Source organism: Sprattus sprattus (genome assembly GCF_963457725.1).
Source record: "Sprattus sprattus genome assembly, chromosome: 15".
Classification (NCBI taxonomy): Eukaryota; Metazoa; Chordata; class Actinopteri; order Clupeiformes; family Clupeidae; genus Sprattus; species Sprattus sprattus.
This window is the reverse complement of record NC_137913.1, coordinates 26,810,890-26,835,113: the sequence shown is the minus strand read 5'-3', so window position 1 is coordinate 26,835,113 and position 24,224 is coordinate 26,810,890. Positions and strand designations below refer to the sequence as shown.

Sequence of the window (24,224 nt, the reverse complement as noted above, 5' to 3'; positions counted from 1 at the left end):
TAAACGTTTTAGTAGTAGTAGATGGAAGGGTAAACAGAATTTGGTACATGGGTAGACAGTCCAAGAGAAGGCAAACATATCCAAAGGGCTTAGGCAAAAGAGAAGTCGTTGTTCAGTCCAAATTCAGCAACACTAGAAACTTAATTAACAATCACAGAACTTGAGAAACAATCACAGAAGTTGAGAAACACAGCGAAACCACAGAGAAACAAACACGTAACATTAATGACGAAGACTCAAAGAGTAACAAGAAAACATGGACTATATACACACACACAACAGATAACGAGGGACAGGTGAGAACAATTAAGGTGGAGCAGACAATGAGACACAGGTGGACTAAACGAGGGGAATTAACAGGACACAAAAGAAACCAATCACACTAACAAACCAGGTGATGATTGGGAACAGGTGAGGGGTGGAGACACGGACAACAACAAGAGGGCACATGGCATAAACAAACAAACAAACACAGGAATGCACATGGCGGGAACAAGGAAGCACAAGGACTAATCAAAGGAACAAAGAACACGTGACAAAACAAGGGAGACAAACTACGAAATAGAACAAGGACATAGGACAGACCTTACACCTAGAAGAGTAGTTTATGTACTGTTTGCAATTTGGGAAGAATGCACGTCGTCAGGTGAAGACATTACCAAATGGGATGTTGCCATATACTGGGTCTGTTGGAGTATTCCTGGGTACTGTTCGGCGTAGCTTGCTAAGCGGTTTAGCGAGCTAGATTCCAGGCTAAAAAAAAGCAACTTTTGATAAATTACCATAGTAACATATCACTTAGCACTAACATGCTCCAGGGCAGGTTAACCAAAGTTTAGCTGGCTAAAGTTGCCACACCCACGCCAAAAAGAGGGATCCCATTGACAAGGAGTCATATTATAGTTTGATTAGCGAGTTCTCAAATAGAGTTCTTTGCGATCGCCAAGATCCATTTTTCCATCATGATGAGTTCTTGTAGGAGCGCTACCGATCCACCCGACAAGGAATAATTAATTTAAAAGACCTTCTCGAGTAATGTATTGCAAAGCTAGTCGAACATTGAATGTCTTCACTTTTTTGCAAGTGGTAGCCTTCATTTTTGTAATGTCGGCGATGCGGAGAACAAAGCACTCATAATTATATGACAGTGGTATTAGTATAGTTGAGACATGGGTACAGTTGAAACACCCGAAATAACTTGCATGCGCAGCAATCCTGAGACGTGGTTTTTAGTTTGCACATGAATACTAACGTCTTCTTTGATCCCAGGAAATTTGAGCACATAACCCATCTCCCTTACGGAGATATTGGCGAAAGTTGTTTTACCTACTTCATTGCAAACGTGTAGTTTTGCATACGTGTCTAGTTTTTGTGCAGTAGTGAATAAAGTCTCAGTCTACTATGTCCCCATACATAGCATATTATTTTTGTAGAAAATGATTAAGGTGGATGCATGATAAGAAGAGAGAAATAAACACAATTTCTTTTCATTGCTTCAATTTATTGAATTTCTTATTAATACATCCACATTTAGTCATTTAGCAGACGGTTTTATTCAAAGCAATTTACAAGGAGATGTAAAATTACATTTATTGCGGAGGTGAGGGGGGTCGAACCAGTGAACTGTTGCATGCAAGCCATGAACTGTACCCGCTGCACCAAAGTCACATATTCGACACGGAAAAAGTTATAACGTCTTAAACAGCCTATAGACAGCTTCTTCTATTGCTGTCCCAGCGGCGGCAGTGTTGGATTTTGACATGATTATGGTCTTGAATTCTTCATAACGCGTTCATGGTGATATCCTGCCTTATCGGAGAAAAAAATGAGTCTTTTTCTTTGAGTTTAGACTATTGTACCGTAAAAAAAAATCAAGGTTTTGGTGATCGACCTTTCCTGGCTTTTGAAGCAGGACGTGCACGCACAATTTATCTGACGAGTTTAGCCTGGGAGTTTAGCCTGAGATAAATGTATTAACTTAGCTTCAGTTCTACGCCGAACAGGGCCCTGGCCTAGTGTTCATCAGGTTCAAACACAGATACAAAACCAATGTATTCCCTTTGCCCACTTACTTTCTATCTTCCTCTCTCTTTTTCCCACTGCAGGGTTCAGCATCAAAGCAGTAGCGTTTCAGAATGCCATACTGAATGTCAAGGAACTTGGAGGTAATACTTTAAAGTTGCATAAGGAGTACTTGACACACACATGAACTTATCAAATGTGCACACGCGGACACACGCCCGCACGCACACTCACACGCACACGCACACGCACACGCACACGCACCCACATGCACAGGCTTATGCACACACACACACCTTCACACACACCAAACACACAAACACACACTGCATTCATCATATCATCTCTGTCACATTGTTTGAATAGCTCTGTGCAAATCAAAATCTAAAGCTTTTCTTCTCCGTAAAGACAGACAGTCTACATTTTACATTGGAACTGGCCATTGAAAATCGTTCTTTGACATTGTTTTGGTGAAAGTGCATTTACTGTAACTCCTGCTTTTCCCTTCACGATGTACTGCCCCAATCTTAAGGCTTGTGGATGAAATCCATATCACTCTGGAGACCGAGGGGAGTTTCTCACATGCTTTGATGTACTTATCACACTACATATCAACCCCTCCCCTCCCCTCCCCAAAGCTCTGATGCTTTAACAGAGTTAAGTGCAGACTGTGCATTTCAGATGACCAACAAAAAAGAAAGGTATGCAGTTTTATTTATATCCACTAGACTCCATATTTTCTTATTCGATTCTTTATCATATGCTTTAGATATGCTTCAGTGTGGGTTTGTTTCTTAGTCAGATAGGTGAGGTGCTAGGTTTGGCTAGCTGCTGCCATCCCTGGCAGAGTAAGAGTCAGGTTTGGAGTCCAGGAGGATAGGATAGGTAGTATTTCACCAATGAACCTCTCTACCTTAGGGATCAGCTTAGATTACAGGCCAGAGTGTGTTTATCCTTTAACCAGATTGCACTTTTGGGAAGAGTGGCTGGAGCCTCAAGTATCGCTCTCTCTTTTTCTCTCTCTCTCTCTCTCTCTCTTTCATGCCATAATCGAAACACCATCTCCCCTTCAAGCGAGGGCGATTTGTCTCTGCACGTCTGATATTCGTATCGGACGTGGTAGGAAGCAGCAGTAGCTGCTGTTGCTTCTGCGGCGGCTGCCGCCACTTCAAGGTTACCCACACTCTCAGGTGCGCCTGAGCTTCAGCGGGAGACCCTGAGAAGGGGGCTTCTGTTCAGGATGAGTGCCTCTTGTCCAACTCCAGGCCCCCGAGAGGAACATTTCAGTCCGAAAACAGTCAGTGGGATGCTGTGTTGAGAAGGGGGGCTAGGGGTGGGTGGGAGAGGGGGGGGTGTGGAGATGGGGTGGGATGGAGAGGACTAGAGTGGTGTAGCGTCATGGGAGGCACGCCGCCACACTGAACAGAGGGGTTTTGGAGGGACGTAAATCTCCGGCACTGGGGTGTGTGTGTGTGGCTCACCCCCAGGGCTATATTTACGAGAATGTTCGGAGCGAGGACCAGGCCAGAGTAATTTATGTGTTTTTGTGCGAGCCCTTGGACATGACAGGTGTACTGTGTATCTTGACAAGTGACTCCCCAGCAACTACAGAGGCCCCGCCAGCGCCCCCCTCCTCTCCCCAGAGACCCAGAGAAACAGGGAGGGAGACAGATGAGGAAGAGTGAGGAGAGAGGTAACGCTAGGTAAAACTGGAGACAGAATATCTCTGTTGGAGACACACGTGCCCTTCTTCTTGTGCTGTTCTGGGACTCATTAGTTTGAAAATGTGCCCAAAAAGTTGGTGTCATTCCCTATTAACCACTAAGAAATGTATTGAAAAGTGTTTGAAATTACTTTGTATTTCACCAATGAAGGGTGTTTGAATTGGAAAAACAGATGCACACACACACACCCCGAGAGAGAGAGAGAGAGAGAGAGAGAGAGAGAGAGAGAGAGAGAGAGAGAGAGAGAGAGAGAGAGAGAGAGAGAGAGAGAGAGAGAGAGAGAGAGAGAGAGAGAGAGAGAGAGAGAGAGAGAGAGAGAGAGAGAGATGCAGTGGTAAGAGTGGGTAAGACATGAGTGCATGAGTGACGGAAGAGAGGGATGTGTGGGGGGTCTGGAGTACAGGACCAGACTGGACCGGGTCAGATCCAGCTTCTCTGGGGATGGTGTTTTTTTTCATGTGAAGCCTCTGTTGTGACAGAGCTGATTTATAGTGGACACTGCTGCCGTCCGCCTCTCTCCTCTTGTTCTCCTGGGAATGCTGGTATTCCTTACCCTCCACGCTTCGCTAACTGATGAAAGGAAAACCATCTTAGGGGTTAGAACTACTGTAGCTGTAGCAAAAACACATTAGCCACGTTGACATTCACGTTATTTGATGCAGGCACAGTTTTTCAAAGACATCGGAGGGCAGTTTGATTAGTATAAATGACTCCATCTGCCCCAAAAGCCATCTGCCCTTGTGATACATGGGGAAAGGTGATCTACCAGATCACTCCTCATACTCCTGTAATCAAGCAAATAAAATGCAATACAAGAGGGAGTATGTTATCATGAATAATATCATGGCTGTAGACACAAGCCACAACTAGTTGGACAGAACTAGGTGTTGTATCATAGACAATGTACACATAGTCTTCATAACAGGTCTCCATTAGAAGACGCCTTGCCTCTTTCATATTATTCAGCAAGGTTAGTGTACTTTGTTAAAAGCTTCATTCAGCTTCCTCGGTTCCTCTGTTAATACTTCAAGCAAAGAAGGGAATCTGTCTTTGATATTTGGAATACATGAACATGTGGTTTGAGGGAAGCACTTTATCACTTCCAGTAACTGGTTATTGGAAGATACTGGAAGTAACTGTTGTGTTCAGTCTTCACTCAGCAAGTGTATTAACAAAGAGACTGCATTTAAATAAAGTGTTATTCCACATACACGTCCTTAATGTTGTGTGGCTCTTCAGCTGCCTCACTTAATACATATTACAAACAGCCTCTCACAAGGTACACATCTATGGGCCTGAGCTTCCTGGTGACATATTCCACGGTGTATAACATGATTCGGTGTGCTGATGTGATGGCAAAATTACGTCAAGCATCTCCTCTTAAGCGTGGCATCTTCAAACCCCCCCCCCCACAGAGGAGGGTTACATGGAGCCTGGGCGCTCTTGCCAGTGGCAGGCCAGCTCAGCGGAAAGGGCAATTAGGGGGCAGGTCACTGGCAGGCTATGTGTCTGACTCAGTGCTACTACCCATCATCTACATAAGCAGGATAATGCATATTTAACACCACTTCCTGTGTGTGTGTGCTTACTCTCTTTGTGTGTGTGTGTGTGTGTGTGTGTGTGTGTGTGTGTGTGTGTGTTTGTGTGTGTGTGTGAGTGTGTAGGAACTCCATTGTCACAACAATGTGTTAGAGGAAGTATGCTACAGCACATCCCTCATTTATCTTTCAGTAAAGACAGAAAAAGAGAGAGAAAGAGAGAGAGAGAAGGAGAGAGAGAGTGAGAGAGAGAGAGTGAGAGAGGGAGTGAGGGAAAGAACATGGCGAGAGCTCAGCATTAGTTCAACACTGTCAAGTGCCTGTATTATTATCACTTTTTTGCCACATTAAGAATACATAAAAACATCACCTGGTTGTAAACGTATCTTAAATAGCCGTTTCTTATGGGAAGCTGCCTGTTGCTAATGAAAAACTTCTCCAAAGAGTGCACTCACACTTGAACCTGAGACATTGTGTACCGCACGAGTGACATTGCGTAAAAAGGTTTGGTCTGTGTTTCAGCACCAGAGTTTCAATGTGTTTTTCATTTAGCGTCAGATCTCAGAAATTGGATCTCTAATGTATGGCAGGCAGTCAGGCACTGGTTATCAGTTGCTGGCTTGTGTCTTACAACGCGGTTTTAGAAATACGAGTTTTCCGAAAAACGTCTCTTCTCTTACACTCAAGACAAGTAACTGGCCCTCAAGTGTTTGATCTCATTGCACTTACTAACATGAGTTTATGATTTGTGGAAGTGCAGATAAAAAGTTGACTGTAGAATGAATCTGACCCAGATTTGACCCAGATCTTGCTGAATGGTATGGTAGTGCCTACTAAATTAGAGAGGAAAATTTACTTTAAATTGGAACCTTTTCACTTTTTTGCCACATTAAGAATACATCAAAACATCACCTGGTTGCAAACGTATCTTAAATAGTTGGCGTTGCCAGCTGTAATAACTCTCTTCCAGCCGACGTCAGCCGACGGGCACACAAGGCACGCCAAGCGCCGAGACCGGTGCTCCTGGGAGGAGTGATCTCTGGTGTCATTGGTCCAGTGTGGAACAGCATAGCACGAAGCAGATCCGACTTTAGCTCCTCTGTAAACGTGGCACAAATAGTAGGCTGACGCGAGCCTGTGGGAATGTCCAGCAGACGCATCGGGTACAGCGTGCGTACCGTCTGGCTGCCCCAAAGAAAACACAACGCACACACACACACACACACACACACACGCACCCCTCCTCCCACCCCCCACCCCCTTTTCCCTAAGCCACAGCCCACAACCCCTAAACTCGTCAGCCGCTCCTCAACGCGTCAACAGTTTCCCAAAACCCACCCTTCCAGTCCCCCCGTCTGACTTATACGGCCGTCGAGGATCTGCACGTCCTGTCAGCCCTGGCGCCCTCGTGCCAACGCCATGCCTTGGCTGCCATGCCAGCTTCCCAACTCACCGCCTCATGAATGTTTACACTGGCAATGGCATGGGCAGGGGAGGGCAGATAGAAGTGCTGGTGTCAGTCATCTCAGCTCTTCCACACTCGTCAGGGTAGCATTTATTTAAAGGTCGCTACAGGTACAGTGATTGACCAATACTACGTATTACACTGGACAGTATACTTGTAACGTACAGCTCAGCAACATATAAAAAATAATGGTACATTTTAATTTTCAGTATGTGGTCATATGACCTACTCGGTATGTTACATTATAGGGCAATTTATAGGTAAGGTAAAGAATATTCCCCTATCATTCTTTGCATGATTTGGCTATTCCTTAAGATATTGCTATTGCTATTGTGGATTCTGCTATTGATTGCAGTTTACAGGCTCGGGTACCGATGAGGTGAGGGAAGAGATGGCCATATTGGCTTGCGTTACCGTGGTGATGTCTGGGGCTGGGTCTGGTCTCCCCAGTGCCAAGGCTGTCAGACACGAGTCAGACACGACGAGTGGTCTAAGCACGGTTTGGATGTCGTGGCATGTGTGATGACAGCTGATGAAGTAGCAGTCATAATAGGAGCATCTACCCCACTAATGTTTCAGCTGCGGTCAGATAAAACTGCACTGAGAGAATTCTAGCATGTCTAGCTGTATGTGTGTGTGTGTGTGTGTGTAAGTGTGTGCTTGAGCGTGTGTGCACGCATGCATGCATGTGTGTGTGTGTGTGTATGTGTGTGTGTGCGTGCATGTAGTTGTCCAGTCATGCACTGTTTGTGCATTTATGTATGGTTGCCTTACTGTGTATTTGTTTTTGTGTGTGTGTGTGTGTGTGTGTGTGTGTGTGTGTCTGTGTCTGTGTGTCTGTGTGTGTGTCCGAGTCCATACATATGTGCATTTACCGCCACTTATGGGTCCTTGCTTTGTACATGTTCACATGTTCCGTACTGTAGGTTTACATCAGCGTTGGCCTGAAGCGAAGCCCTTCATGGCGGCACGCACAGAGACATCAGAGAACTCTATCTGAGAGCTCTTAAACATAGGAAACCGCTGTGCTGAAAGGCTTTCTGGGCCAAGTATGGTTTGTGTTATTCCAAAATGTGAGCGTAATGTGGTATTTCTTTACTGATAATGGAGTTGCCGGGGAACTATTCTCTTTCAGAAGGGGAAGCACATGGAGCATGACTGGAATCATTTGTAAATTGTCATTAATCTTGCCAAGACGATCAGCAGCTTGTTCTGATTTTTTCGAAGCCTTTGGAGATTTGTTGTTCTTTTCTCCACTGAATATATTTTTGCTGGTCTCTTTCTTTTGCTGTCCTGAGATCTCTTATATCAGAATCCGTTCTTACCAGAGGCCCACTCTTTTTAAGAAACGTGTTTTTAGTATTTAGCTGACGAAAGATTGAATCACTTCTAAACCTCATCGTTTATGTAATCATCTTCATTTATCTGTCTTTTCTCTATAATTACCCAAAATAAAACATCTGGCATTGGAACAAATTGACTTTTTTTTTTACTCTGGCTCCACGGGAATGGTGCTAGTTATATCTGATGAAAGGTCAGAAGTAATTAGGACTATGATTACTTACACAGGAGAACAACAGGGATGCTGAGAACAATAGCTTTGTCTGGCAGAGATTGTAGAAGCTATGTGCCTCTGCCTCAGTATTGCATCAGTAGTATAGCACATGTGTCTGTGTTTGTGTGTGTGTGTGTGTGTGTGTCTGCCCTGCATATGATGTCTCCCTTGGTAGAGATGTCTCTGAATGCTCAGCTGCTCAGTTGAATCTGGTTTGTGTTAGCCAACTTCAAAGAAGATTGGCTTTGCTTTGACTGGAGTTCAACTGTGAAGAGCAGGAGTCAGGCCATCAACATGTTTTTGCTGTGGTAAAGGTAAAGAAAAAGAGGGGGGCAACCCCCCCCCCAGAAAATCAGGAACGTAAGAAGTAGCAGGCCTCCTATGCACTCCATCTTTTTTTCTTGAACAAAAGATACAGGGGCAGAAGAGGAGAAAGAGAGAATACCAAGTTCATGGCTCGTAAAAGTGAGTAAGCTGAAACAAATGCCTAAACCAACGTGGAAGCGACAGTCTGTGGTTGAGTCACCACCGCCCCATCAGAGGCAGGGAAAGGAAGTTGTTTGCTCTGGTTCTTCTTCTCTCTCACTCCTCCCGTCCATCTTCATTCTCATCTATCTCCAACTATCTCTTATTCTCTCTCTCTCTCTCTCTCTCTCTCTCTCTCCACTTCTTCTATTTTGTGTTAATGGACAAGCAAATAGTTTCAGTGGAAACCAGAGAGATAACCCTTGGGTATCCAGACGTTTCTCTGAAGCCTGATTTTTAACTAATATTAATTCTGATCACAACACTCTTGATCTGTTCAAGAGATTATTTTGAACCCTCCCGCTCTTCTTTTTGCTCAACGATGCTTTCAGGAAGCACACCCCAGACCAGCTCCTCTCTCTGGAAGCACACCCCAGACCAGCTCCTCTCTCTGGAAGCACACCCCAGACCAGCTCCTCTCTCTGGAAGCACACCCCAGACCAGCTCCTCTCTCTGGAAGCACACCCCAGACCAGCTCCTCTCTCTGGAAGCACACCCCAGACCAGCTCCTCTCTCTGGAAGCACACCCCAGACCAGCTCCTCTCTCTGGAAGCACACCCCAGACCAGCTCCTCTTTCAGGAAGCACACCCCAGACCAGCTCCTCTCTCTGGAAGCACACCCCAGACCAGCTCCTCTCTCTGGAAGCACACCCCAGACCAGCTCCTCTCTCTGGAAGCACACCCCAGACCAGCTCCTCTCTCTGGAAGCACACCCCAGACCAGCTCCTCTCTCTGGAAGCACACCCCAGACCAGCTCCTCTCTCTGGAAGCACACCCCAGACCAGCTCCTCTCTCTGGAAGCACACCCCAGACCAGCTCCTCTTTCAGGAAGCACACCCCAGACCAGCTCCTCTCTCTGGAAGCACACCCCAGACCAGCTCCTCTCTCTGGAAGCACACCCCAGACCAGCTCCTCTCTCTGGAAGCACACCCCAGACCAGCTCCTCTCTCTGGAAGCACACCCCAGACCAGCTCCTCTCTCTGGAAGCACACCCCAGACCAGCTCCTCTCTCTGGAAGCACACCCCAGACCAGCTCCTCTCTCAGGAAGCACACCCCAGACCAGCTCCTCTCTCTGGAAGCACCCTCTCTTATTCTTTGTTTATCTTCGGCGAGATCACCTATTGCAATAGTCTTCCTCTTCTTTGGCGATATCACCTATTGCAATAATCTCCCTCATCCATTTTCTGTGGCCTGTGGTCTACCCAACCTCTGGTTTTTCATAGTCTCTCCCTTTATCTGTTCATCTCCCCTCCGGTTGTTTGATTCTGGCGCCTCTCTTCCCTTTCCCCCAGCATATTTTACCGTTCTCTCTTTCCTTTCAGACTTCTTGTGCTCCATCCTTTGCCATTCTTTCTATTCTTTTAGGTTAACAACAGGGTTCACATGCGTGAGTCCATTGCTCAGTAGGGCTTACAGTTGTTTATTTTCTCTTCCCTATCTCTTCTTTTCTGTCCACTGTTTTCTATCTTCTCTCTCCTCTTTCTAATTTCCCTCTGCCGTTCTCCACTCCTCCCTGACACTCCTTCAATCTGACCATCTGCAGATGTGAGTTCTGAGGGACCAGACTTGCTCTGCCACTGACAGACATCTTAATGGCCTGTATCGTCATGGTTCAGGGCGGAATTAACCAGAAGGCGCCGATTATCACCATAGTAAATTTGAACTGCTCTTTTACTTCCATTTTTGTTTGCCTTGGTCGTTTTCATAAAACCGTTGGCTCAGTGAGCGTGGAGACAGGAGGATGTGGAGTAGCATAGAAAACAGTATTATGAGCGGATTTTTTTTCTTTTTTTCATCTTCCCCTCCTCTTCTGCGTGATTCCTGTGTTGTTTCACGTTTATTGGCGGCGGTTTAAAATAGTCCTGTGAATCACAAGGAAGCCTCTGATCCTTGCCTCAGTGGGGCCAGTACCCTCTAGCCAGATACAACAAGCACAGACAAACACAATTAGACACTAATTAAAATTGTCAGTTTCGAACCAACATAAATAAATAACTAAAGAGGTAGTCACAGAGCCGAAACAATGTCTGTGCCTAAGTGGAAGAGCAAGACTACCGTGTTTTGAGAAGACACAAATCCAACTAATGCATTAGTGGATTTTCCTTGTATCTGTTATCAATTATTATGTACAACTTTTTTTGTTCATTTTGACACACTGCCTCTTCATGCATCTTCTCACGCATTGAAAAAGGGTTTTAATCTTTGATATAGTCACAACCTCTATCAGATTGATTGTGATTATTGATAATGATGTCAAACTGATTAAATTAAGTTTTTTTTTTCTTAGTTTCTGAATCGGAGCTCCGACTTTGAGTGGTGTTCTAGTGCAGTTTTTCCAGTTCCGAGCGGCCTCAAACACGGCATTATTGATCAAGCTAGATGCTATGCTAAACATCACGCCTCTGGTTCGGGAATGCTGACATGCTCTTTAATAGGACAGGCTGGAGTGACACTATATGTAGCGTCGGTTTGGTTCAGTATAAACAAACAAAGGTAGCAGAACGAGGGGACTTAATAACATTATTGTGCGATCTCTATATAAAGGACCACAGTCCGGTCTATTGCGTCAGGCACAACAGGAGGAAGAGGACAGTGAGGAGGTCCTTGTGCATCCACAGCTGCTGAACAGATGACATATTGTCCGGATGGGTCAGCTCAGCTTCTCAGCCTCACTGACGGCTCCTCTGTCAGGAACGGAATGAAGGGCAGCTGTGAGCGCTGTTGCTTTGGCCATGTATTAATTATATTTGAAAACACACACGTACAACAGATGGACATAAAGTCTTTAAAATGTTGATTTTATGTAATTTACTGGCTTTGAAATAGTGGATCATTGATTTGATTTCCAACTTAACAAAATGTCTTGCCCAGTCTAATCACTACTTAATTAGGACTGCTGCGGTCTAGAAAGCTTATGTCAGTGTACACACACGTTTGCCTGGGCAGCCCTTAGGCTATCAGGGACAGAAAGTTGTGTGTGGAAAAAGAACAGCCACTGTTCCACTGATTCTTGTCATTGCATCCATCGGCAGGAAAGACAAGATCCTCCGCCCCGGGTGCCCAGGATCGTATTTTTTTGGACTACCCCACCAAACATTGAGTTTTTAAAAATGCAAACATCTCAATGCGTGCCCAATGTGGCTTTAGGTTCTGCCCACCAAACTGCAGTCTTAGTGCCCCTGAACCCCCCTGGATGGGGTCCGGAGCCCTCTGCCTCTCCTGCAGACTGTCCAACCAGCCCAGGGCGGCGCTCATGGCACCCTCTAAAAATACACATGCTTTTTCTTCAGCACACCTTGCATTGCAGCATCTGACAGCCAGGGAAAAGAAGAATCGTGTTCTTCTCTTTCATGTCTTTGAGTGATGCTGGAACTGATAATATCCAACCGTCTGATCCAGCAAATCCACACCTTTTATGTGTTTTTGGTAGTCGGAAAAGGCACGCTGCCACTAGCACCTCGGTTTGGTTGCACTCTTGCGATCCTTCTCTTCACTGACCCTTTCTCAGTGGGATCATGGTAGTTAGACAGGACCATGGCAGCCTTGTTGTCTTGCCAAACACAGAAGGTGAGGCCATCCTTTTGAGCCACTTTGAATTCATGTTTGCCCAACGAGGCTTGCTTGCTCAGCATTTTGTATTTTTGGAGTCCCTATCTGTTAGCACGGACAGTGCCGCACGCATCCAGTCCATGACGCTTCATGTCCTTGAAAAGCTCCACCCCTGAGTTGACAACATGGTGAGCAAGACCTTTCTCCTGTGTCCCCTCACGCCTTGTGTAGTTTTAGAGGTCTGTGACATAGCCAGTGGAGCTCTCTGCCACGGACCCGCACCTTGACACCCCATTTTGTTGGTTTAAGGGGGAGATGCTGACGGAAATCAAGTGTTCCCTTGAATTTCACCATGTTCTCCTCTACCGTCACAAAGCCCTTCACCTCATAGAGTGACTGGAATTGACTGAAGAGTCTACTACAGTTTGTCAAAGGAGTTATCTTTTAGTTAGAGATAACTGAAAATGCACAGTGGTATTCACACATTTAAGTATGTTGTAAAGTTGTTTTGGATGAAACCATATATGACACATTTTTACTTGTCATAATTTGTTATTATCATCATTATTGTTCCCTACACATCACTGCAAATCTGTCTGACATTTATTTTGCCAATAGCCTCTCCTCGCTGGCAGCTGAATAGTGTCCATGGTGACACTAAAACAAATGAAGGTTATCATTTCCTTCACTGTAAAAGGTGTCCACTCACTCCTGGACGGAGTTTGGCTCTTGCTTTGTTGTGCAGATGGTGTATGAACTACAGCATTGCATTGTCAGGGTCAGCATGTGCTTGTGGTGATGCTCCCTCTCATGGCTTGGGTGTGAGTTCCCCATTTTCCAGTCATCTTAGATTCCGAAAAACTCACCAAAATCCTCCTCCGCTTGCTTCACCTCAAAGGTGTCTCTCAACAGCGAGCCTTGGCTAGCAGGTCAGCAGCCCCATCAGAATCTGGGTCTGGAATGGAATATTATAATTCAGTGTCGTGTGCATCATTGTCGCTTCCCTTGCTCAGGCCCCTCAGCCATTGTCGCTGTCTGAAGCGCAACTTTAGAAAACCTTTTTTTGCAGTTTCCAGATGGAGGCTAATATGCAAAAAAAGTTAAAAAACTAAGCCATCTCTTATTATTTATTTCGCCTTCCTCGCCTGTATTTTAGCGAGTCATGATGCATTTCATTGGTTGTGGGACATAAAAACAATGACATTGACTTGAGAAGCATGATAAAGTGACACCACGTCTTGATGGTTTAAAGTCCGCGTGCCTGAAAGGACGATGATGACACATGACCGTTAATTCAACGAGGAAAGAAACCACAGCAGAAAGTAATTTGGTTTTACCCCACACTAAGTGTTGCTGTAGCCATGAAAGCCTCTTTAAGTCCCCAAAGCTTACATTCCCTAGTGTCTCACTATGGGACCTCTGTGTGTGACAACTGTTTTGAGTTGCGGGGCTGCACATGGGTTTGTTCAGCTGTTCATCAGACCCCATCAGACCCAATGTCTCATTAAATTAAAAAACTTGATTGACTATGTCATCAATTGAACTTTTAGAGAGCACATAATATCCCCCAAGCCATCCATAACTAAGAACAAGTGCAGTGAAGTCAGACTGCTTGGCACGGCAGAGCTTGGCTGTAAAAAAAAAAGGCCCTTTTCTGGGGGAATTTGTTTTCCTCATCGACAGCGACCAATAGGTGGCAGAAGTTGCCAGTAGGACGCCAAAATGAATGAAATTCCATGAGGGGGAAAAGAAGAAGGGGGATATAGGAGAAAAGTAGTATAAAAGTAATCCATTTTGGTATTTCGTAACATGTCACATTAGGAAGGAGTGACGTCCTAGTCCTAAGACAGTGCATGAACTTTGACTGGCCCCTTATTTGCTCACTCCGAGCTTATGATGTCACTGCAGCAATCGACCCACGGGCAGAGAGGGGAAGTCGCACTCTGAAATGCTCCATAACAAGAGCATCAGATTGTATGCGCAATAGACGCTGAAGTTTTCTGAGGAAAAAAAGAGGAGGAGGAGGAGGAGGGAGCGTGGAGCGACAACACGGGGATGACGGCTGTCGTAATGAGAGACGGAGCGTGTGCATCCACTCACATCTCCCCCCTCAGGCCACGGTGGCCTTGGCTCTCATAGTCCGAGGCATCGGTGTGTGTGAGAGTGTGTGTGTGTGTGTGTGGGGGGGGGGGAGGTGGGGGGTGTGTGTGTGTGTGTGAGTGGGAGATGACTCACGTTGTGAGCATGTAGGTTCTCTTCCTCAAATTACTTACACTAACAAATAAAGTTGTGGTGCACTGAAGCTTGTTTCTTGAGCGGATATGCGCACCTAAATTGCCATCCAGAAAAAGGAAACCATATGTTGGGGCCAGAAATTGGAGGCATTTGAGCGCAACCCCTCCTCCCTCCCTCCCTCCCTCCCTCCAGAGTCCCAACACACACACCCTCACACACACACACACACACACACACACACACACACACACTTAAACACACACACACACTATGTCTGTGTCTCTGTGTGTGTGTGTGTGTGTGGTTGTGTGTGTGTGTGTGTGTGTGTGTGTTTTGGACACGCAAGGACCATAGTCTGTGAACCAACAAAGCTCCAAACACAGCACTGCAGAGGCCTGCACAGCCATGCTCACTGCTCTGTCCTCAGGAAAGAGATAGAGGTAAATAGAGAGGAAGAGAGGAGGATGAGTTATGAGCGCAAACACAGAGAGAGAGAGAAAAGAGCAAGAAACAGAGGTATAGAGAGAGAGAGAGAGAGAGGGAGGGGAGGAACCTTCTCACTGAGCGCTGAGATTCTACAGATGTATACAAGACTATACAGTGTGACAGCTACTGACTGTGGCATGCTGGTGAAGATGGTTCCATGTCTGAGTGAGATGATCAAACTGGTTCACACCTCAACAGCCATTTACGCAGGGGAGACAGAATGGGACGAGATGGTGTTATCTGCCATCCTGTCATGACTGTCACCTTCTCCTACACCGTCTTACTTGAGTCACCTTTTTCTACAACTTATCCATTGAGTTGTTTGGCTTGTAGACAAAGTGATTTTCAATACAGATGCAGATTTTCCTTAGCATCCTGTGTGTGCTCCCTGCGAGTGAAACCCATGGTCTTGGTGTTATCATCACCTTGCTCCACCAGTTGCTGTTCCAGTTGAGCCACAGGAACATTTCTGGACCGTTCTGATGTTTGAGAGAGGCCCCTGAGTCTCCCACCATGGGATATGCCTGTTTATGTGTTAGGTTGAACTGACCTGTTCCCACTAACAGACCCGTGGGTGTTGCTTTTCGAACACTTTGGCACAGGCTCGAACCCCCCCCCCCCCCCCCCTCCTTAAATACCCACTTTGCATTTGGTCCAACTTTTTAAAGAGCTCACAAATATATTTTGTATCTGCGGAGGGCTCCCCTGAAGACGGATGTGAGAGCATTCAGTGGAATTCTTGTGGTTGTTTATTAGTTTTTTCAAACCTCTCACCTTTCCGTTTTGCGTCATTGAGATGTCCCAGCAACGCACGAACAGCCATTGTGCGCCACTAAGCTGCTTCATTTCTGTTCAGTCTGGCAGGCAAATGATTCAAGGTCCTACTGCATGTATTTCAGTTGTGAAACAGTGGCACCTCTGCACCAAGGCAAGAGCCATGTTTTTTTCTGAGAACATACCTGCACATTCAGTTTGCGTTTGGTCAGATTTTTGTTGCCAAAAATGAGATCTCTTCTTCTCACAAGTTCATTCATTTCAGAGTGTTCTTCTTCATCTGAAACCCCCTGCCTCAGGTCTGTGCTGGTTCTGGGATGGGTTTAGCAAGCAGTTTGTGGATCCCTTTAAGATCAGGTCAGGATACATTCTGACGCTTGCTGTGTCAGAAGCGCATGGGGACTCCCACACCACATATGATTGAAGTAGTCAGTAAGGAACTGAGTTAGTTGAATTGGGGATCAGTCATCAGCCATCAGACCCGTCACCCACCAGCAATCTAATAATGTATTATTATATTATGCATGGTGTACATTTGCTTCATATATGCTAATGTATGATGTATGAATGAATTATTTACTTGGCTCTTGATTCTATTGCATCACTTACCTTCCACCCCACACCCTACCTCTACTGGGTCCTCTCTCTGAGCCATGCTGTGCTCGAGGGTTATTACTGTTTAAAGGGAGTTTTTCCTTGCCAATGCTTGCTGTGAAACGCTTTGAGACAAGATCTGTTGTTAGTGGCACAATATAAATGAATTTAATGAAATTAAAATTGAACTGAACTGATTGAATGAAAGGTGCTATATAAATCAAGTTTATGATAATTATTATTATTAGTGGAGCTGACTTCATACCCCCTCATCCAGGTTCAGACCAAATCAAGAAGTACTGGAGCCGCTACTACCAGGGCTCGCAGGGCGTGGTGTTCGTGGTGAACAGCGCGTGCTCGTCAGCCGAGCTGGAGGCGTCGCGGGCGGAGCTGCACTTGGCCCTGCAGCACCCGCAGCTGTGCACGCTGCCCTTCCTCATCCTCGCCAACCACCAGGACCAGCCCGCCGCGCGGCCCGCGCCCGAGGTTAGTTTCCTGCCCAAATATAGAGAGAGAGGGGGAGGATGAGGATGGGGGGGGGGGTTGTGGGAGAGGGAGGGACAGAGAGCAAGAAGGAGGAGAGGGATAGATAGAGAGAGAGAGGAAGAGAGAGGAAGAGAGAGGAAGAGAGAACAACTGAAAGAGAATTGGAGGGAGTGGGAGATGGAGAGAGAAAGAAAGAGGGGGGGAAAGAGAGCGAGTTGGAGACAGGGTAGAAAGCTGGAGCGAGAGGGTGAAGGACAGCAAAGAAAGGGAGAGTGATAACAGTTTTGTGGAACAGTGTGTGGAAAAGAAATAAAAGAGCATGAAGGATGAAGAGAGGTAATGGGGGCAGAGATAAAGAGAGGGGAAGAGCCATTGAAGGAGTGAATGAGAGAGGTGGAGGGTGAGGGTGAGGGTGAGAGTGAGAGGCAGTGTCTGGTCTAGGTCCCAGGTCCACTTCATGCGGATCCTCCTGCAGGACTGGAGAGTTTTTGTTATGTTGGCTTTCTTGCGTACACATTGGATGAATTGTTTGTGTGTCTGAAGGCGAAAGCATTTGTATGTGTTTGTGTGTGTGTGTGTTTGTGTGTGTGTGTTTGTGTGTGTGTGTGGGTATGTGGGTGGGCTGAGGAGAGGCCAAGCCAGTTGTTGCCATGCAGGAAAGAGTTTGTTGTTGTGACCCTGCAATGATGTCGGCCCCTCTTGCGGGGGCCTTGCGAGGTGCATGTGTGTCCCGGCCTACGTCCTTGCCCTGGTCCTGCGTCACGCTGTTGATAAAGGATGTTCTCCTGAGTCCACCCACACCCCCTGTCCCCTGTCACCCCCAGTGCCCCCCCAACACACACACACACATGGAACCTGGGTAGAACTGCACTCTAGGCGCAGAGTAAACACTGCGTGACATGACGTGACTGGGGCCGTGAGTAATGGCCTCTTTCCACACAGTGAGAAAACCCAGGAGGAGTGAATCAGAGCCGAGCAATGAGAGAGAGAGAGAGGGAAAGATAGAGAGAGAGAGATACAGATGGAGAGACAGAGAGAGTTAGTTTAAGAGGTAGAGAGGGATACGGAGAGGGAGAGCGAGGGGGCTAGACATTGAGCTTGAGAGAGGGGGGGGGGGGGGGAGTCCACAGGCAGAAATCTGCTTTGATAAGAGTACCACTTCTCTTTAATGATCAACACACAGCTGGGATGATGTGAACACACAGTTGTCTTCATTAGCAACCTTCATCCTGCCTCCACCAACCCCCCCCCCACACACACACACACAAACACACACACAAGTACTCTGGAAAAGGTACTCAATACATCATGCTTTATATTTAGGTCACTGTCTGAAGGTGTGCTTTTTCTTCTTTTGCTTTTTTTCCCCGACTGGAAAGATTGTTGCACCTGTGTCCAAGTTCCCCACTATTTGTAAACATAAAGAATGTGGCCGTAGTAGTTGCCAGGCAATCCGCCACCACAGATTGTACGACTAACCTCCTTAAGGGCCAGACTCGGGAGTGCGTGGGGGTGTGACGCCACAACCTTGGCAGGAAGTGCTTGAGATTTTATGTCCTTCAGCCTCTTTTGCCAACCATCTGCAAGCACCATGTCGCCCTTTCTTCTCACTCTCTCCTCTCCAGAGACTTCACTCTCTGTCACTTCTGTATGTCGAGCTTGTGTTTCATTTTTTCATTTTTTTTTTTTGCATTTGCATCAACTGGCCCATGGTGTCCATTCATGCCGTGTTCTTCTCTGGAACCCTCATTCTCACACACCTGCCTTTTTTTCTGGTTTGCATTTAAAGCCCACTGATCCAGAATCAGGCAGTGATCTCTGTCCAGCCCTTTTGCACTGTCTGAATAAACTCACCTCTTACCTCTTACCTCACACCGCCTCCACCTGCCACCTCTCAAGCAGGGATGAGCAGGGATTTAGCCCCAAAGGTTGAGCCCCTGCCCGCTGACTTAGCAGGAAACCCCAGACTATAGTTAGCCATAGAGATCAGTGAGATCAGTGAGCTCCAGTGCTTGGACAGAGATGCCCCATCCTATGGTGAGGAGGCTGCCGTGGGAGAGGCACGCTGTTAGGTCCAGAGGGCGTGAGGTGAGGGATGGGGACTGTTTCCTCCGATGGGCTGGGCAAAATACTCCCACAGACGAGTGTGGAGCAGGTGGATGTTGGCCAGGCAAGCAAACACACTCATACTCACTCAAGGAGTCAGGTCTGGACACACACACACACACACACACACACCACACACACACACACACACACATGCACACAAATGTACTTTATGCAAACACCTAGATTGCATGCATACAACACACATGTATACAAGCAGGTAGAAATGCACATACACAAGATGCAAACACTTGCAACTTTGTATGTGTCTGTCTGACCGATAAAAAAACACAATCACATGCAAGTACATGAAGCTATGCACACACACACACACTGAAGTGGTCAGACAGACTGGGGAGCAGTCAGTGGTCCCCTCCTCATTTGCCATCCCGAGTGTCAGGCTATGTTTGTGTCTTGGTAGCACCTGTGCTTCTCAGCCCATCTCTGCCTTTTGAGCGAGTGAGTGGGAGAGGAGAGGATCAGAGATGGATAGAATGATGAGTGAAGAGAGGGAGATAGAACGTGAGACTCTGTGTGGGATGTTATGGCTAACAGCCCACACATACACAAGTCCACTGACAGGATGTCCACTGACAGACATGTCCACTGACAGACATGTCCACTGACAGGATGTCCACTGACAGACATGACCACTGACAGGATGTCCACTGACAGACATGTCCACTGACAGACATCTTCGCTGACCTGCATGTCCACTGCGATCAGCTGCTGGGAGCCCCTCCTCTTCCTCTGCCCTTTGACTCTCTGTTGAAAGCCCTCAAATAGTCACTTACTGACATCCACTGGCGCAATGGTGACCTGGTGTTAACTCACAAGCCAGTGCAGACACCCACCCTCCCCGACCCCCGTCTGTTCAGTTCACCGCTCATCGATCGGCCCACAGCCCAGTCTGGCTCAGCCGGGGGGTTCCTGCTCTGGGCCCTCTGCGTCTGCCGCTCTCTATGTATGTGAGGCCTTTGGAGAGTGTCTGGCCATTGCACAATCTTCAGACGTCTCTCCTTGGCTGGCCTCTCCTCATTCTACCTCGCCTCGCCTCCCTTTGGTTCACCTCACTTTGCCTCTCTTCCGCTGCCATCACTGCCTCGCTGGGGCCGAGCTCTGGGGCCTCGTGTTCAAAACCTTGCGTGGAATTCGTACTAAATCATAGTGTTAGCACAAAGCTGGAGAGCTCTGCACGCACAAAGAAATCAAAATGTATGAAATGTTAAGATCCTTTGCACCTTTTTCTTCGACGTCCTGACCAAGAAGAAATTGAGCCCTTGTGCACGTGCACCAGCACCGCACTCCACCCTCTCTCCCAGTGAACTCTCCCTCAATTACACTCACTGAACATGATGAATACTCATAGGCCTAGGCCACCCCAGTGTTCAGATTGAGACTACAGTAAATGGCAAAAGGAAATTTCAGCAAAAGCGAGGTGGAAGTGCTCTCATCCAATGTAAAGGCCAAAAAAAAACATTTGGCAATTTGTCAGCTGGCATTAATGACAAAAAAAAAGCAGTTGAAGTGGCAGGGGCTATAAATATTTTAAATAACCCTCAGTATCGGAGATGCCCAGGGGGTTTTGCAGCCGTATATTTAACCCGGTATCCAAAGTGTCTTGATGGCCAGTTGAACAATATATTTAAAAAATCTAACTAATTGTGTTTCAAGAAGACACCCATTGCGCACCCTGTCACCTAAGGATAAATGAATCATTAGTTGATCCAGTCCACCTTGCAAGTTTATAATTTGCACGTTGATGGAATGAGAATGATTTCTATTAACAAAGGCAAATTTTACCTCCGACAATGCTTTGATGTGTGTGCAGTCAATAGCTCAGATTACATTGCAGGCAGTGAGGCAGTGCTCTCTGTCCAGCCCTATTTCACTGTCCTAATGAACGCACCTTTTACCACTTATGCTTACCTCACACCACCTCCACCTCTCAACCCCTCTAAGCTTAATGCGGTAATAAGCCTGTGTCTGCACCAGGCTAGCCACACCTCACCCGGTTTCTTCTGGCATGGTGGAGGTACCAAAGATAGTGAGCGTGATTTAGACTCCAGATTTAGAAGATTTCTATTAACAAAGTCAAATTCTAGTCAAAAGACAAAAGCTCCGATTATATTGCACCTCTTGCTGCAACTTGAGCTTTAATGTTAGCCTAGTCAACCAAATCATTTTTAGAATTTTATACACCTGGCTGACATACGAATGATCCCGTCCCACCCCGACCGGTCTGCCAGTTCCCTCTGGAATGCCCCTGTTGTCAAGACGCCCAGTGTGGTAAGCACTTGGAAGGGAACAGCTAAATGTGTGAAACCTTGCAGCATCACAATCTAAAGCTGGACCCAATTTAGGATTGCTCATCATGGAACAAAAAATCAGCACTGTCTCTAAATACACTTTTCATTTTCCATAGGCAATATCATACACCTTGACTCTAAATCATTATTATTATTATTATTATTATTATTATTATTATAAATATTAGCAGTTCTGCTGCATAGCCTCTAAACGACGGCCGCTGACAAAAAAACATCAGAAATGTGCTTATGTCAGACATGACATTGGTACGGCCCCAATGTCATCTCAGGATACAGCTTTGCTCAGCTGGGGTTCGGCGTAGCAGACTCTGTACACAGCAGCACCCTCCCACCACATACACACACACACACACACACACACACACACACACACACACACAGACACACACACACAGACACGAGCACACACACACACACACACACACACACACACACACACACACAAATTAGTAGCTGGTAACAGCCCATCAGTACGCCTCAGCCTGTCATGTTTCTCCCCTGGCTATTTTTATAGGGCTTGTCCGGCCAGCCGGCTGCCCTCTCTTTGCTCGTCTGGCCATCTCTTTCTCTCTCTCTGCCCCCCGCCCCCGCCCTGCCCGCTGCCTGGCCCCTGACAGCTATTGACCTCTGTTAGCTGTTTGCAAACACGTGCACTGGAGCTGAGCATAGCTCTCGGGCCCACGGGCGCTTCCGCTTCGATCTGTGCTGTTTATTCGAGGGCTCGTGGTGTGAAGGGCGCCCAGGGAGATGGTCATCATAATGTTGTTATTGTTGTTAGTTTTGTTTTTTCCTCGTCAATACGCACAGACAAGGGAGGGTGCATGACAGCCAGGCTTGCATGTTTGCTGGTCCTGTGCACGCACATACCGTACACACATGTACACACACGTATACACACACACACACACACACACACACACACACATACTGACACAACACGCACACAGGCACATATATAATCCAATCACGCAAAAGACCACAGAAGTTCATACTGCCTCGGTCTTCCAGTTGCTCAGTTTCTGTTACAAGTAAACCTGTGGAGGCCTGGGTCAGAGAAGCGGATTGTTTGTAGTCAGATTTGCATGGTTGAAACTAGCCTGTGGAGTTTGCAGGTGTGTGTGTGTGTGTGTTGGTGGGTGGGTGGCCGGGTGAGCGGATGGGCAAGGTGAGACGCAGTCCTGGCCTGTAACTAAAGTCACATGAAAGGGGAAGAGTTGCTTCATCGGAAATGTATCACATTTTTTCAGAATGTGGGAGGAGGGATAGATTCATGTACTTGTGGGAAATTGTGTTTCGTTGCAGTTTAGTCTGTGTGTGTTTAGTCTGTGTGTGTGAGTGTGAGTGTGAGTGTGTGTGTGTGTGTGTGTGTGTGTGTGTGTGTGTGTGTGTGTGTGTGTGTGTGTGTGTGTGTGTGTGTGTGTGTGTGTGTGTGTGTGTGTGTGTGTGTGTGTGTGTGTGTGTGTGTGTGTGTGTGTGTGTGTGTGTGTGTGCGTGCGTGTGTGTCCATGTGTTTGTGTGTGCGTGTGTGTCTGTGTGCGAGTTGTGTCTATCTGACTTGTGTGTGTGTGTGTGCGTGTGTGTCCATGTGTTTGTGTGTGCGTGTGTGTCTGTGTGCGAGTTGTGTCTATCTGACTTGTGTGTGTGTGCCTTTGTGTGTATCTCTGTGTCTCTGTGTCTCTGCGTGCATATCGTGCATGTGTGTGGACATGTCTGAAAGTATCCTTGCATGCAGATGCCATTGCGTGTCGGTCTGACCGGGGCGCTTTCCCATCCAGGGTCGGTGGGTGCATGTGTGTTTGCGTGTGTTCGGGGCGTTTTGGTGTGTGGCAGAGGGCTTCGCGTGCATCAGGAGAGGACGTGCCGGGTGGCTCATTTGCAGTACAGTAGCATTTGAGCTTGCGTGTTTGCGTGCGTCCATGAGTATACGGGTGTGCATTTATATGTGTGTGAGTAAGTGTGTGTGTGTGTGTGTGTGTGTGTGTGTGTGTGTGTGTGTGTGTGTGTGCCTATAAGTACAGTAGATTCATCAGAGCAGAAAAGAATCTCAGCAGAACTCAGGAGCCAGGACTAGAGCTTTGGGATGTAAAGTAACATTTCTCTGTCTGACTCTCCCTCTCTCTCTCTCTCGCTCTCTCGCTCTCTCTCTCTCTCTCTCTCTCTCTCTCTCTCTATCTCTCTCTCTCTCCCTTCTCTCCTTCTCCTGTCCCACTCGCCCCATACTGAACCCTAGCCTCAGTAAGCGTCCGGGGCCTACATTCCCCATCGCTCTCAGTCTCCCTCAGCTCTGTCACGCGATACACAAGCATAGCGCTGTCACCAAACATGGCTCCAGAATCACTCCACCATTCACACGCTATACACGCAGGCCAAGCCACACCACGCTTCTCTCACGCCACATCAGCGGCTTTTAAAAAACAGACCTACGCTCGGAGAAGGAGAGCGCTGGAGCCTTTTCCTCTGAGGTACTTTATGTAAACCACTAAAATGACTTTGTTGGCAGTTGTATGGGTCTAAATGTCGTTTTCATAAAGATGAGGAGAGCTAAGGTAATTACTTGTCGCACATTGATGTAACTGTTATATAATCTGAACCACACTGGTTTACAGTGCAATGTAGCATTACGATCATAAGGCCCCATCAACATTTCTGCGGTTACACAGGTGTCTGTCAGTTTGACAGGGTCTTTCAACGGGCAGAATTATCCTGATCTGCCTCTCTATGACGGTCTCGGTGGGTGTTAAGCTGAATACTGAATTACAACCCTTTCCCTGGTCACGATGATGTCTTTTTTTAGGAACTTTTTCGAACAGCGTGTGCTTTCGTGAATAATGCAC

The 24,224-nt window shown here is 46.8% G+C and overlaps 1 protein-coding gene across 1 annotated transcript in view; it reads left to right on the top strand.

Moving 5' to 3' along the window:
* Positions 1 to 24,224, top strand: part of arl15a (ADP-ribosylation factor-like 15a) — a gene marked incomplete at both ends in the record, with an annotated part of 122,905 nt that overhangs the window by 29,788 nt on the left and 68,893 nt on the right. Inside the window, 2 exons of the mRNA XM_080852511.1 lie at positions 2,106 to 2,165; positions 16,746 to 16,954. Of these exons, the coding sequence (XP_080708637.1) occupies positions 2,106 to 2,165; positions 16,746 to 16,954 (269 nt within the window). The remainder of the gene's footprint in view (positions 1 to 2,105; positions 2,166 to 16,745; positions 16,955 to 24,224) is intronic.